Here is a 15,645-nt window from a genome sequence, read left to right on the forward strand (position 1 = left end):
TTTTAGGTGGTTTGAGAAGCCTCTGTAGAAAGCTGTTTTGGCTGCAGGACTCCCATCTGCTGTTGCCGACTGGAAGGGAGATGCCCATGCCTAGATCTGTACAGCTGTGAGTGTGGATGGGCTCCAGATGTTTAGGGTCCAGTGTCTGGCCGTCGGGGTCCCCGGTGTTCCTCGCTTTCTTGTTCTGCCCTGAGAGAGGCTGAGCTGCTCCCCTTCCTCACCAACAGTCCTCCCTCCTACCTGGCTGCTTCTCCGGATTATGATAATAATGGTTTTCCCACACCTCTCAGCTGGCCTCCTCCCTTTCAGGTGCACCACTCCCCCTTGGTTTATCCTCTTAGACCACTGAAACAAGGGTAGGAGTTTTAGTGGACCTGGGAGGGAGGAGATCAGAAGTGCAGAAAAGTCATCATCCGGAAAGGCGACTCGGGACTAGGAGGACTGCTGGCCAGGGATAGGAGCAGCTCAGCCTCTCTTGTGGTGGAGTAAGTAAGAAGAAGGAACCCCAGGGACCCTTTTGGCCAGAGAGGACCCTGAAGATCTGGAGCCCATCCACACAGCTGTACAGACCTAGGCACGGGCCTCTCCCTTCCAGCCAGCAACAGCGGATGTCCTGCACCCTCACACAGCGGCTTTCTACAGCGGCTTCCCAGAGCACCTAGGACACCAGAGAGCCATGCACTCCTGGTCCCCGGCAGTAGAGGGACAAAGCTTGAGTGCTGTTCACTCGTGTGGGATCCACCAGCATAACGTACCAGGTGAGACCTTTCCTGTAAAGGTTGCCATTAATGATCCAATCTTTTTCATCCAATTTTACCAAATCTTTTTCGTATAAGGGTAAATTGAGTATATTCAATGGATAATTTAGGCAGTCCCTTATATTACATAGAAATGGTAAGATTGGGTGAAAATGATTGGATTGTTAACGGCCACCTTAAGGTCAATAGCCAATACAAATGCACCAACTTAATGGGAGACAAGGGGTTGAAAAGAGATCCAAAGGAGAGGCGAAATTGTTGAGAAATCTTTGATGCAAGAGTGGGAGGAGAAGACCAAACTAGAAGATAGGAAGGTGTCATGGGGGAATCAAAGATTGCAGGTGGGATGGTATCTAAAAATACGAGAGGAAATGTATGGAAGTGACAGCTTATGAAGAGTTTTGAAACAGAGTGTTAGACGTTTAACCTGGATCCTATGAGTAATTGGCAACCAGTGGAGTTATTGGCAAAAGGGGCAGCATTAGATGAGCAAGAGGAGAGGTGGATAAGATAAGCATCAGAGTTCAGTGTGGATTGAAGAGGTGCCAGTCTATTTTTGGTAGGATGTTTCAGTACTTGAGATGAGAAATGATTAGGGCATGCACTAGCATGTTAGTAGCCTCTTTTGTTAGGAAGGGTTGAATATGGGAAATATTTTTAAGAAATTAGTAGCAAGAAGTAGTTCATGAAGTAATATGTGGCATAAATGGGAGCTCAGAGTCAAATATTAGCCCCAGACAACAGGCATTAGGAGTTGAGGTTACTATGATGTTTTCTACATCTATGGTAACAGACAGAGTAACAGAATGAGAATGTAGATAGATAATAATTTCCATTTTGACCATGCTAAGTTTGAGGAACCTGGATGACTTGAATACAAAAATAGTAGCTAAACAATTAGGAACTCAAGATAATGCGGTAGAGAGGTCAAGAGTTGAAAAATATGATTGTCACCTTCATAGAGGTAATACTGAAAAGTGAAACCGTATATTCTCCCAGGCCATGTGTAGATGGAGAAGAAAGGAGGTCCAAAAACTGAACCATGTGGTACACCATAAGGCAGTAGGCATGTGAAGGAGTTAGTATCAGAGTAGGAAACCGTGAAAGAACTTCCTGTCAAGTGAGAAGAGATGGAAGACGGTGCCAGACTGTGGATTCCCAATGATGGGAGTGTCTGGAGAAGCAGAGCATTGACCTTTGCAAAGAACAATAAATGTCTGTGTTTCGGCTGATAAAATTGCCCTCCATTTTCTGTTATGATTTTCAGCACAGGAAGTTAGCTGTCAATTTTCCATTTTTCCAAGCGTCCTCTAGGAGGGCGGGAGTGAAGAGTACTTCAAACTCCACCCCCTGAGAAAACACAAGATTAACACAACCCCACCCTCCTCCTGGCCCTCCAGTTTTCGGTGTTTCCGGGCACCCGGGAAAGCAATATCAGATTTCCCTATGTTTGTTTTGGGCTTTCTTGCTCTAGGGCAGGAGTCTGGGGGGACCCTTGTGCTCTATTTTACCCTGTTATAAGACTTGTGGGTTTCATATTGTCGCTGTGACTGTCCCTCATCTTGCAGCAGATAATAGGTTTGCACTCCCATATAAGGGTTACACATTCCTTTTGGCATGTAATTTAAAGTTCATCAGTGCTGTAAAGATCCACTTGCTTATCCTTAATCTAGTCATTTTCCCATCCACCAATAAGTTTGCGTGTCAAAAAAAAAAAGAAAAAGACACACAAACGCAATAAAACAGCACAACCTGGTTGCTGTACCTTTTCTCCTCCACTGACACACATCTGGCTGTCTCCCAGGTGATCTCTGCAGTGTGGTGTAGCGCAGTGTGCAGCTGTGATCCCAGCACCACACACCTCACCACTCGCGCCGCCACCACAGGCTGCTCATCCGCTTCTCTGCTGTCTGAATCACAAGGTAGCTAACAGAGCACTTACAACTCCTCAAGACTCTACCCTGTCAGGATTCATGAGCCCCGATGAGTCCTGATGGAGCGGAGTTTGGAAGCTGACTGGAAACCGTGTGCCAGAAGGAGACTTTTAGTGTTTGCCTTTATGAGTTTCTTATGAAGAGTGCTATTACTACTATTGACTTGTGATTCAGACAGTAGAGTAGAGGATGAGCATTTTATGGCTGCAGCGTCAGGAGTGGGCTGTGTGGTGCTGGAGATCTCAGCTGTACGCTGCGACACATCACACTGCGGAGATCACTTGGGAGACAGCTGGATGTGCGTCAGTATGGAGGGGATAAAGTTCAGCGACAAGGTTTTGCTACGTTTCATTGGCCAGTAAATTTTCTGTGTGCAGGTGGTGCACGTTAATTTTAACGGTACGAATGCCAAAGTATTATTAGCGCAACGCATGTTACCGAAGTAAGCTACTAACGCAAGTAGCATCCTGCTCATAGCCATAGCAATGTACAAGTTACCCCCGGTAACACATGTTGGGCTAATAGCATAGCTGGAGCTGCTTCCCTAGCATTAGTACCAGTAAAATGGCTGTGCACTACCTGCATACGGCAAATTTACCGGCCTTTTGTGCATCATACCCATTGTGTTTTAATTTTTTGAGGTACAACATTTTTTGAGGTGCGTGTGGGTGCCTTGTGTGAGGTCAGGGAGAATGTGGGTGCATGTGTGAGGTCAGGGTGCATGTGAGTGTGATGCGTAAGGTCAGGTTGCATGTAGGTGCCTTGTGTGAGAGTGGGGTGCATGTGGGTGCCATGTGTGATGTCAGGGTGCATGTGGGTGCTATGTGTGAGGTCAGGGTGAATGTAGGTACCATGTGTGAGATCAGGGTGCATGTGGGTGCCATGTGTGAGGTCAGGGTGCATGTGGGTGCCTTGTGTGAGAACGGGGTGCATGTGGGTGCCATGTGTGAGGTCAGGATGCATGTGAAGTGATGTGTGAGGTCAGGGTGCCTGTGGGTGCCATGTGTGAGGTTAGGTGCGTGTGGGTGCCTTGTGTGAGGTCAGGGAGTATGTGGGTGCCTTGCGTGAGGTCAGGGTGCATGTGGGTGCCATGTGTGAGGTCAGGGTGCATGTGGGTGCCATGTGTGAGGTCAGGGTGCATGTGGGTGCCATGTGTGATGTCAGGTGTGTGTGGGTGCCTTGTGTGAGGTCAGGGAGTATGTGGGTGCCTTGCGTGAGGTCAGGGTGCATGTGGGTGCCATGTGTGAGGTCAGGGTGCATGTGGGTGCCATTTGTGAGGTCAGGGTGCATGTGTGAGGTCAGGGTGCATGTGAGTGTGATGTGTAAGGTCAGGTTGCAAGTAGGTGCCTTGTGTGAGAGCGGGGTGCATGTGGGTGCTATGTGTGATGCCTGGGTGCATGTGGGTGCTATGTGTGAGGTCAGGGTGCATGTAGGTACCATGTGTGAGGTCAGGGTGCATGCTGGTGCCTTGTGTGAGATCAGGGTACATGTGGGTGCCATGTGTGAGGTCAGGATGCATGTGAAGTGATGTGTGAGGTCAGGGTGCCTGTGGGTGCCATGTGTGAGGTTAGGTGCGTGTGGGTGCCTTGTGTGAGGTCAGGGAGTATGTGGGTGCCTTGCGTGAGGTCAGGGTGAATGTGGGTGCCATGTGTGAGGTCAGAGTGCATGTGGGTGCATGTGTGAGGTCAGGATGTATGTGGGTGCCATGTGTGAGGTCAGGGTGCATGTGGGTGCATGTGTGAGGTCAGGGTGCATGTGAGTGTGATGCGTAAGGTCAGGTTGCATGTAGGTGCCTTGTGTGAGAGTGGGGTGCATGTGGGTGCCATGTGTGATGTCAGGGTGCATGTGGGTGCTATGTGTGAGGTCAGGGTGAATGTAGGTACCATGTGTGAGATCAGGGTGCATGTGGGTGCCATGTGTGAGGTCAGGGTGCATGTGGGTGCCTTGTGTGAGAACGGGGTGCATGTGGGTGCCATGTGTGAGGTCAGGGTGCATGTGGGTGCCTTGTGTGAGAACGGGGTGCATGTGGGTGCCATGTGTGAGGTCAGAGTGCATGTGGGTGCCATGTGTGAGGTCAGGATGCATGTGAATGTGATGTGTGAGGTCAGGGTGCATGTGGGTGCCATGTGTGAGGTCAGGTGCATGTGGGTGCCTTGTGTGAGGTCAGGGTGCATGTGGGTGCCTTGCGTGAGGTCAGGGTGCATGTGGGTGCCATGTGTGAGGTCAGGGTGCATGTGGGTGCCATGTGTGAGGTCAGGGTGCATGTGGGTGCCATGTGTGAGGTCAGGGTGCATGTGGGTGCCATGTGTGAGGTCAGGGTGCATGTGGGTGCCGTGTGTGAGGTCAGGGTGCATGTGGGTGCCATGTGTGAGGTCAGGGTGCATGTGGGTGCCATGTGTGAGGTCAGGGTGCATGTGGGTGCCATGTGTGAGGTCAGGGTGCATGTGGGTGCCATGTGTGAGGTCAGGGTGCATGTGGGTGCCATGTGTGAGGTCAGGGCGCATGTGGGTGCCATGTGTGAGGTCAGGGCGCATGTGGGTGCCATGTGTGAGGTCAGGGTGCATGTGGGTGCCATGTGTGAGGTCAGGGTGCATGTGGGTGCCTTGTGTGAGAACGGGGTGCATGTGGGTGCCATGTGTGAGGTCAGAGTGCATGTGGGTGCCATGTGTGAGGTCAGGATGCATGTGAATGTGATGTGTGAGGTCAGGGTGCATGTGGGTGCAATGTGTGAGGTCAGGTGCGTGTGGGTGCCTTGTGTGAGGTCTGGGAGTATGTGGGTGCCTTGCGTGAGGTCAGGGTGCATGTGGGTGCCATGTGTGAGGTCAGGGTGCATGTGGGTGCCATGTGTGAGGCCAGGGTGCATGTGGGTGCCATGTGTGAGGCCAGGGTGCATGTGGGTGCCATGTGTGAGGCCAGGGTGCATGTGGGTGCCATGTGTGAGGTCAGGAGCATGTGGGTGCATGTGTGAGGTCAGGATGCATGTGAATCTGATGTTTGAGGTCAGGGTGCATGTGGGTGCCTTGTGTGAGGTCAGGTGCATGTGGGTGCCTTGTGTGAGGTCAGGGAGTATGTGGGTGCCTTGCGTGAGGTCAGGGTGCATGTGGGTGCCATGTGTGAGGTCAGGGTGCATGTGGGTGCCATGTGTGAGGTCAGAGTGCATGTGGGTGCCATGTGTGAGGTCAGGGTGCATGTGGGTGCCATGTGTGAGGTCAGGGTGCATGTGGGTGCCATGTGTGAGGTCATGGTGCATGTGGGTGCATGTGTGAGGTCAGGGTGCATGTGGGTGCCTTGCGTGAGGTCAGGGTGCATGTGGGTGCCATGTGTGAGGCCATGTGCATGTGGGTGCCTTGTGTGAGGTCAGGGAGTATGTGGGTGCCTTGCGTGAGGTCAGGGTGCATGTGGGTGCCATGTGTGAGGTCAGGGTGCATGTGGGTGCCATGTGTGAGGTCAGGGTGCATGTGGGTGCCATGTGTGAGGTCAGGGTGCATGTGGGTGCCATGTGTGAGGTCAGGGTGCATGTGGGTGCCATGTGTGAGGTCAGAGTGCATGTGGGTGCCATGTGTGAGGTCAGGGTGCATGTGGGTGCCATGTGTGAGGTCAGGGTGCATGTGGGTGCCATGTGTGAGGTCATGGTGCATGTGGGTGCATGTGTGAGGTCAGGGTGCATGTGGGTGCCTTGCGTGAGGTCAGGGTGCATGTGGGTGCCATGTGTGAGGCCAGGGTGGATGTGGGTGCCATGTGTGAGGCCAGGGTGGATGTGGGTGCCATGTGTGAGGTCAAGGTGCATGTGGGTGCCATGTGTGAGGTCAGGTGCATGTGGGTGCCTTGTGTGAGGTCAGGGAGTATGTGGGTGCCTTGCGTGAGGTCAGGGTGCATGTGGGTGCCATGTGTGAGGTCAGGGTGCATGTGGGTGCCATGTGTGAGGTCAGAGTGCATGTGGGTGCCATGTGTGAGGTCAGGGTGCATGTGGGTGCCATGTGTGAGGTCAGGGTGCATGTGGGTGCCATGTGTGAGGTCATGGTGCATGTGGGTGCATGTGTGAGGTCAGGGTGCATGTGGGTGCCTTGCGTGAGGTCAGGGTGCATGTGGGTGCCATGTGTGAGGCCAGGGTGCATGTGGGTGCCATGTGTGAGGCCAGGGTGGATGTGGGTGCCATGTGTGAGGTCAAGGTGCATGTGGGTGCCATGTGTGAGGTCAGGGTGCATGTGGGTGCCATGTGTGAGTTCAGAGTGCATGTGGGTGCATGTGTGAGGTCAGGATGCATGTGAATGTGATGTTTGAGGTCAGGGTGCATGTGGGTGCCATGTGTGATGTCAGGTGCGTGTGGGTGCCTTGTGTGAGGTCAGGTGCGTGTTGGTGCCTTGTGTGAGGTCAGGGAGTATGTGGGTGCCTTGCGTTAGGTCAGGGTGCATGTGGGTGCCATGTGTGAGGTCAGGGTGCATGTGGGTGCCATGTGTGAGCTCAGGGTGCATGTGGGTGCTTTGTGTGAGAGCGGGGTGCATGTGGGTGCCATGTGTGAGGTCAGGATGCATGTGAATGTGATGTGTGAGGTCAGGGTGCATGTGGGTGCAATGTGTGAGATCAGGTGCGTGTGGGTGCCTTGCGTGAGGTCAGGGTGCATGTGGGTGCCATGTGTGAGGTCAGGGTGCATGTTGGTGCCATGTGTGAGGCCAGGGTGCATGTGGGTTTTATGTGTGAGGTCAGGGTGCCTGCGGGTGCCATGTGTGAGGTCAGGGTGCATGTGGGTGCCATGTGTGATGTCAGGGTGCATGTGGGTGCCTTGTGTGAGAATGGGATGCATGTGGGTGCCATGTGTGAGGTCAGAGTGCATGTGGGTGCCATGTGTGAGGTCAGGATGCATGTGAATGTGATGTGTGAGGTCAGGGTGCATGTGGGTGCAATGTGTGAGGTCAGGTGCGTGTGGGTGCCATGTGTGAGGTCAGGGTGCATGTGGGTGCCACGTGTGAGGCCAGAGTGCATGTGGGTGCCTTGTGTGAGAGCGGGGTGCATGTGGGTGCCATGTGTGAGGTCAGAGTGCATGTGGGTGCCATGTGTGAGGTCAGGATGCATGTGAATGTGATGTGTGAGGTCAGGGTGCATGTGGGTGCAATGTGTGAGGTCAGGTGCGTGTGGGTGCCTTGTGTGAGGTCTGGGAGTATGTGGGTGCCTTGTGTGAGGTCTGGGAGTATGTGGGTGCCTTGCGTGAGGTCAGGGTGCATGTGGGTGCCATGTGTGAGGTCAGGGTGCATGTTGGTGCCATGTGTGAGGTCAGGGTGCATGTTGGTGCCATGTGTGAGGCCAGGGTGCATGTGGGTTTCATGTGTGAGGTCAGGGTGCATGTGGGTGCCATGTGTGAGGTCAGGGTGCATGTGGGTGCCATGTGTGAGGTCAGGGTGCATGTGGGTGCCATGTGTGAGGTCAGGGTGCATGTGGGTGCCTTGTGTGAGAACGGGATGCATGTGGGTGCCTTGTGTGAGAACGGGATGCATGTGGGTGCCATGTGTGAGGTCAGAGTGCATGTGGGTGCCATGTGTGAGGTCAGGATGCATGTGAATGTGATGTGTGAGGTCAGGGTGCATGTGGGTGCCATGTGTGAGGTCAGGTGCGTGTGGGTGCCTTGTGTGAGGTCAGGTGCATGTGGGTGCCTTGTGTGAGGTCAGGTGCATGTGGGTACCTTGTGTGAGGTCAGGGAGTATGTGGGTGCCTTGCATGAGGTCAGGGTGCATGTGGGTGCCATGTGTGAGGTCAGGGTGCATGTGGGTGCGATGTGTGAGGTCATGGTAATATGTGAGTAGTGAAAAAGTGAAGGTGCAGTGGGTAGGGTGTATAAGCAAATACCTACCGCGCCTCCAGTTCCCCTCTGTCACTCGCCGTTCTGCTACAATCAGTACTGTTCTTCTCGGCAACTCTGGCGACTCAAGGCCCGGACATACTGTGCCACGCATGCGCAGTATGTCCGTTCTGCTCCCCTGTGGCCGAGCAGTGATGTCACAGGACAGAAGTGCGCTCGCTCCCCCCGCTTCTGCGTCCCAGCGTGCGTGCTCCACTGCAGGGACCATCACATGCTGAGTGGAGATGCGAGGGGAGCGAGCGCACTCCTGTTCTGTGACGTCACTCTGCGCAGCCACAGGGGAGCAGAACGGACATACTGCGCATGCGTGGCACAGTATGTCCGGGTTGGGATTGCCGGAGTTGCCGAGGAGAATGGGACCGACTGTAGGAGAACAGCGAGTGACAGAGGGGAACGGGAGACGCGGTAAGTATTTGCTTATACCCCCCGACCCACTTGCACCTTCACTTTTTACCAGAGACTTTCGGCTAAAATTGAAAACACCACTTTTTCAGACCATGCCCCAGTAATAATTCCTTTAAATTGGAAACTTTGAGTAAGCCACGCCTTAACAGTTATTGGAGACTTGACCTGGCCTTTTAAAGCACACCTGAACAGTATTCAAAACTGAAGTTTAACTTGTCTGGTGCTTCCTCCAGCCCAAAATTACCAGTGAATACTGCAAGAAAAAAATCAAAGGCTTTAACAGATCCAGCAAAATATTAGAAAGAAAAAGCATTTAAATGGCTGAATGATTATTTAAAGAAGATGGTGACAATAACTCCACTTTTGGTATGCAGCAAGTAGGAAAGAGACTTAAGAAGAAGGATAAAAATTAGTATGTGGCATGAAATCTTTCGAAGGGCAAGGAGACCTTCGAACATTGTACAACATCACTAGAATGTTCTCTAAGAACTGAGGCAAAAAAGAGGTCCTAGTCAAAGACCAGAAGTGTTGCTATCCTTACAAATGAAAGAAAACTGCCTCAGAGATGAAAAGAGCACTTCGAGGAAGTTTTGAATTTGGGCAGCACAGAAGATGGCCAGCATGAAGATCTGGAATCCACTGAACTTGACCCAAATATAAACACAGAAGCACCAAAAAAAGAAGAAATCATGGAGGCCATCCAGAAATTGAAAAATGGAAAAGTACATGGGCTTGATAATTAGCAGCAGAAATCTTAAAACAAAGTATAGAAATGTTAGCAGCACTTTTGCAACCCGTTTGAGAAAATCTGGAAGCAGCATCAAATCCCAATGGATTGGAAAAAAGGTGTTTTTGTGAAACTACCAAAAAAGGTTGATATGACTTGGTGTGGTAACTGGTGGGAAAATACTCTGCTATCCATCCCTAGAAAAGTGTTGACAAGGATTCTACTAGAAAGAATGAAAGATCGTATGGACATAAAACTTAGAAGAGAACAAACTGGCTTACCTAAAAACAAATGTAAAGTAAGTCTATGTGGGCACCTCTAACTTTGAATTACCAAAAAATATCATAAAGCTGATCAAGAAATTCTGCAAGAACTACACATGCCAGATTGTCCTCAATGAGATACTAAGTGACCCATAAGACGTTGGCTCAGGGGTCAAACAGGGATGCGCTCTTTCACCAACAATCTTACTTATAGTAATGGATTTGGTCAAGAGGAAGACAAGTCTTGGAAATAGAACTGGACTACAATGACCTCTTTTTTTTACATTAAAATGCATCAGAAAAAAAAAGTTTAGGAAAAATGGCCACACAATTGACTTGAAAAATTGGAACCGAAATAAGAGAAAGACACATCTGGCATCTGACCCTCTCTCACTTAGGACACCACTAAAATGCTAGTGCACGCCAAATAATAGCTTGTCTTACCTACTATAAAACTTTCTGTGGACTAAAACTAACAGACTTTAATTTCTCCAGTCTTAACTGAACTTGGCAGCTCGACTCAACCACCTCTCCTCTCACTCTTCATCTGCTGCTTCAGAGCTCTTCATTGGCTGCCAGTTAACCCAGCTGTGTACAGTCGCTGTGGCAGGGAGCATTCTGGACAAGTGCACTCCAGATGTTCTACTTGTGCACAACTGGCACTTCTGAAGTATGTATATCCAGAATGTTCCCAGCCACAACTGCTGTACACAGCTGTGGGCATACAGGGAGCACAGGGTGGGACAGAGCTCTTATCACTCATTTGGCTTCTCACATATTTTAGGTACTGGGCTATTCGGGCATCCTTTGCTCTTTGGTATGAACAGTGTTCAGAAAGTGATATATTATATGACATGAGTGATATATGACATTTGGGCGCAAAACAATTTGCTCCATATTTCTTCCAGGTACTTTCAGAATGAGCTGGGAATTTCATAGGGGCATGCCTCTAGTTTAAAGGACAACCGTAGTTAGAGGTAAATGGAAGGATGACATATTTTTTTCCGTTTAAGCAGTGCCAGTTGCCTGGCAGCCCTGGTGGTCTATTTGGCTGCAGTAGTGTCTGAATCAGACCAGAAACCAGCATGCAGCTAATCTTGTCAGATTTGACAATAATGTCAGAAATGCCTGTTGTGCTGCATGCTTGTTTGGAGTCTATGGCTAAAAGTATTAGAGGCAGAGGATCAGCAAGGATGCCAGGCAACTGGTATTGCTTAACAGGAAAAAATATGGCAGCCTCCATATCCCTCTCACTACAGTTGTCCTTTAAACAGCAGGTTTGATATCTGATTCATTTTGATGGCTGTAGGTGGAAAGAGTTTAAGTAAGGGACATGCAGTAATTGCAAGGTGTTGGCTCTTCTCATATTGCTTGGGCATCTGCATGGCTGTCCATTGGTTGCTGACTGCAAGATTCCGAAGAACTTTTGCTGGTCTCCTGCTGCTATTGCACATTTTTGGGATTCTGAGGCGAACATCATTTTGACCAGTATCTTACTGGCTTGTGTTATTTTCTGGGCACTATAAAGAAAAGATAGAAATACATGTATATCACTTAAAGAGGAACTGTAGTATAAATAACGTAATTAATTTTTTATTTTTTTTACAATATGCACTTTAAAAATGATTTAGTCAGTGTTTGCCCATTGTAAAATCTTTCCTCTCCCCGATTTACATTCTGAAATTTGTCACAGGAGGCGACCTCTTCAGTATTGCCAGGTGATCTCTGCGGAATGTGCGTTTACTGAGAGTTCTATGCACAAAGGTAGATGCTGCTTATTTAACAATTGGGAAAAGGGGTTCGCAGACCGCAAAAGAGGATATGTAATGCTGCAATTTGCGTAATGGAAATTCTCAGCACCCGCCCAAATTTTAAGTTAATTGCCGCAGATCTCAGTTTTGCAGAAGGGAGTAGGTTAAGGTTAGGTGACACGGGGGAAGGGGGGAGCGAGGGTTAAGTGTTGGGTGCCACCGGATGGGGGGGAGGGTTGGGTTTAGTGTTAAGCCCCATCTACACGATACGATTCTTTGTGCGGTTCGATTACAATTCTATTTACGATCCGATTAAATCCGGGATTCGATTCTATTCAGTTTGCTTTGCCATTGCAAAACAATGGCAAATCGAATTGAATCGAATCCCGATCGTACATGTCTGATTTAATCGGATCGTAAATAGAATCGTAATCGAATCGCACAAAGAATCGTATCGTGTGGATGGGGCTTTAGACATCGCCTAGGGGGGATAAGCGTTAGGCATAGGTGGAGGGAGGATAAGGGTTAGGTATCAGTAGTGGGAGGGTTAAGGTTTGGGCATAGGGAGGGTTCTGTGTGAGAGTAGGGTAGGTGAAGTCATAGTACAATATCTGTAAAGATTACAGATATTTTATTATAGGAATTAAGTAGTAGAATATAATTAATTTTGCCAAAGTTCTACTAGCGGCAATCCCCATTTTTCCAGATGTGCCAGATTATATATTTGAGAGAAAGTAAAAATTTCTCATGGGAAAGGGGATATCGGCTACTGACTGGGATGGAGTTCAATCATGTGTTAAAGTTTCTCTTTAATAATATTTGATTCCCAGCAGTAAGATTTTTCTGCACGAAGTATGTAAGCTCTCTCTATCCTTGGTTGGGTTTTCCTGGGTTACTCTGAAGTTTCGAATCAGGATGATACCATTTATTGGCTAACTTAGAGGTAAATAAAAAGTAAGCTTCCGGCTAGTTAACCTTCATCGGACTTGGTTTCTGCATATACTGATAAGATTCAAAGTGTACCAGAGATAAACTTCGATAAAAGATTTATACATACCTGAGGCTTCCTCCATCCCCATGCGCACAGATCGCTCCCTTGCTGCCGTCCTCCACTGCCTGCAGCTCCAGTATTGGGTCCTGTTAGTTTGGCCAGTGTGCGCAAGAGGAAGTGCGCTCTCCACGTATATCTCCAGCGGGCACTAGAGAGTTACTTAGAGAGCACACTTCACTTGCTCAGACTGGCTGAAGTTACGGGACCCGATACCGGAGCTGCAGGCAGCGGACGACGGCAGCAAGGGAGCGATTTGTGTGCATGGAGCTGAAGGAAGCGCCGGGTATGTATAAAGCTTTTATATAGGTTCATCTCTGGTTTCCTTTAAAAAAAAAACACAGCTTATATACACTGGAAATACAGAGGAGAAAAATTCTTTTGCAAGCAAAAATAAATGTAATTAGATGCCTTGATTGCCACTTTAGGAGGGTTTCACAGGCATTCTAGCCAAATAGATAAGCTCAACAGTTTCCCAAAACATAACATACAGCAGACTCTGGATGATGGGGAGACATCGTAAATGCAGAGTTGAAACGTGACTGGGCTGACTACATGCACCATTAGTTCTAACCTAAAGAGAATTGTGGCATTTAAAAACCCATCTGATTAAAAATGTCTTGCTAACACAGTACAACACTCTACTGCTTCTACTATAAAGCCCAAAGTAGTCCCTAGGAATGATGGCTTTAATCCTTTTCATGGTAGTGATTAGGAATAGTCAACAAGCTGCAAATTGTATCCTAATTTTATTCAAATTTATGCAGCTTAGTAATGGACCAGTCAAATACAGCAACTACAGTTAAAAAATGTTATGTTGCAGCATCAAGGTCGATCAGGAGCAGTGTTAGATCGATGGCTCATAGCGTTGTACTGCATAAAACAATACAATATTGTGCTTCAAGCAATATTATTTTTCAATAACATTTTCATGGTGAAATCTGTTGAAAACCCATAATGTGTAGAAGGGATTGATCCCCCTCTGATCAGATTCCGATCAGAGAGGGATTGATCTTTTTGCCACATTGGGTGACAATCTACTAATAGGCAGGATTATTATCAAACAGTGATTTTTTTTTTTTTTAAGAATCTAACCCCCCCCCCCCCCCCCGCCACGCTCCACAGAGGCCCCCCTCCCCCAGCGCAGCGAGCACAGTAGGTCACAATTGTAGGTAAGCACACTTAGCGCTGCATCCACACCATGCATATTTACAACTGCCGATTAGGTATACAGTATAGATGACACAATGTCCTCTTAATGTTTTCAGAAAAGACTCTCTGGAAAGAAAGCATACCCCCTCTCTCTGTATACACAAGTTTCTGCTGCACTCAGACACAGGGACCCTTATTCTGGTGTCTCACATTTTGTTGATCAGGTGTGAAGATGTAATATAGGAGGAAACTTATTAGAAAAAGTGAAAATAAGGGCCAAAGTCACTAATGCTAAGTAGAAGTCCATCATCCTACATCATATTTTTTTTCCACCATGCAAGAAACTTGATTGGATTGGAAAAGGTATTATTATTATTTATTGGCTTTATATAGCGCCAACATATTATGCAGCGCTGTACAATACATAAGATTACAGACAATGATAACAGGGTTGGCCTACAACACAAAACAGGTAATAAGCAATAAGATACAGCAACGCAATAAGATACAACACAATACAGATAATAAGCAATAAGATACAGCAACACAATACAGGTAATAAGCAATAAGATACAACAACACAAAATAAGCAATAAGATACAGCAACACAATACAGGTAATAAGCAATAAGATACAACAACACAAAATAAGCAATAAGATACAACAACACAATACAGATAATAAGCAATAAGATGCAACACAATACAGATAATAAGCAATAAGATACACAACACAATACAGGTAATAAGCAATAAGATACACAACATAATACAGGTAATAAGCAATAAGATACAACAACACAAAATAAGCAATAAGATACAACAACACAATACAGATAATAAGCAATAAGATGCAACACAATACAGATAATAAGCAATAAGATACACAACACAATACAGGTAATAAGCAATAAGATACACAACATAATACAGGTAATAAGCAATAAGGGCTGGTGCACACCAAGAGTGCTTCTGAGCGCTTTTAAAAATGCCAGCGCTTGGCTAATGTATTTGAATGGGACGGATCACACAGGAGCAATGTGTTATTCTCCCAAACGCAAAGGCGGGTCCTGCAGCATTTCTGCTGATTTCTGAGGCGATTCAGCCTCACTGTAAAGTATAGGAAAGTGGAAAATCGCTCTGAAAAGCGCTAGATCAGAAAGATTTTCCAAGCGTTTTTGTTACAGAAGCTGTTCAGTTACAGCTCAACTGTAACAAAAAATAAAAACGCTACACCAAAACAGTTGCTAGGCATGATTACAAAATTGCTAGGCACATGCCTAGAATCGCCTAGAAAAATCACTTCAAAAAGCGCTGATCATTTGTGATTACACTAGCGCTTTTCGGTGTGCACTGGCCCTATGATACACAACACAATACAGGTAATAAGCAATAAGATACACAACACAATACTGGTAGTAATACAATGCAAGATCATACACTGGAATAGCAGTCCCAATAAAACAAGTTCACATTATTCTGGGTAGAGTGCACAATTAAGTATTCTACACAAGGAGAGAGGGCCTTGTCAAAGGCTTACAATCTAGAGGGAGGGAGTGGTGACATGAAAGGAGAGGGGCGGGGTCGAGAGGTTCTTAGCAGAGAGAGAGTTAGGGTAGCGTTGAAGTGGGGTAGGCCTCCTTGAAGAGGTGAGTTTTGATGGCTTGTTTGAAGGCGTTGAAGGAGGGGCAAGCCTGATGGGCAGTGGGAGAGAGTTCCACAGGATGGGGGCAGCTCCAGTGAAGTTTTGTAGTTGT

The 15,645-nt window shown here is 47.9% G+C and overlaps 1 protein-coding gene across 2 annotated transcripts in view; it reads left to right on the forward strand.

Moving 5' to 3' along the window:
* Positions 1-15,645, forward strand: part of DNAAF10 (dynein axonemal assembly factor 10) — an 89,010-nt gene that overhangs the window by 57,567 nt on the left and 15,798 nt on the right. Inside the window, exon 8 of one of the 2 annotated variants that reach the window (XM_068279601.1) lies at positions 1,758-1,849. The exons of the other annotated variant lie outside the window; for it this stretch is intronic. Coding sequence (XP_068135702.1) covers position 1,758 — 1 coding nt within the window. The 3' untranslated portion in view covers positions 1,759-1,849. Of the gene's footprint in view, positions 1-1,757; positions 1,850-15,645 lie in introns of those variants that run through there. 2 annotated transcript variants of the gene reach the window in all.

This window comes from Hyperolius riggenbachi, chromosome 4, assembly GCF_040937935.1.
Source record: "Hyperolius riggenbachi isolate aHypRig1 chromosome 4, aHypRig1.pri, whole genome shotgun sequence".
Lineage (NCBI taxonomy): Eukaryota > Metazoa > Chordata > Amphibia > Anura > Hyperoliidae > Hyperolius > Hyperolius riggenbachi.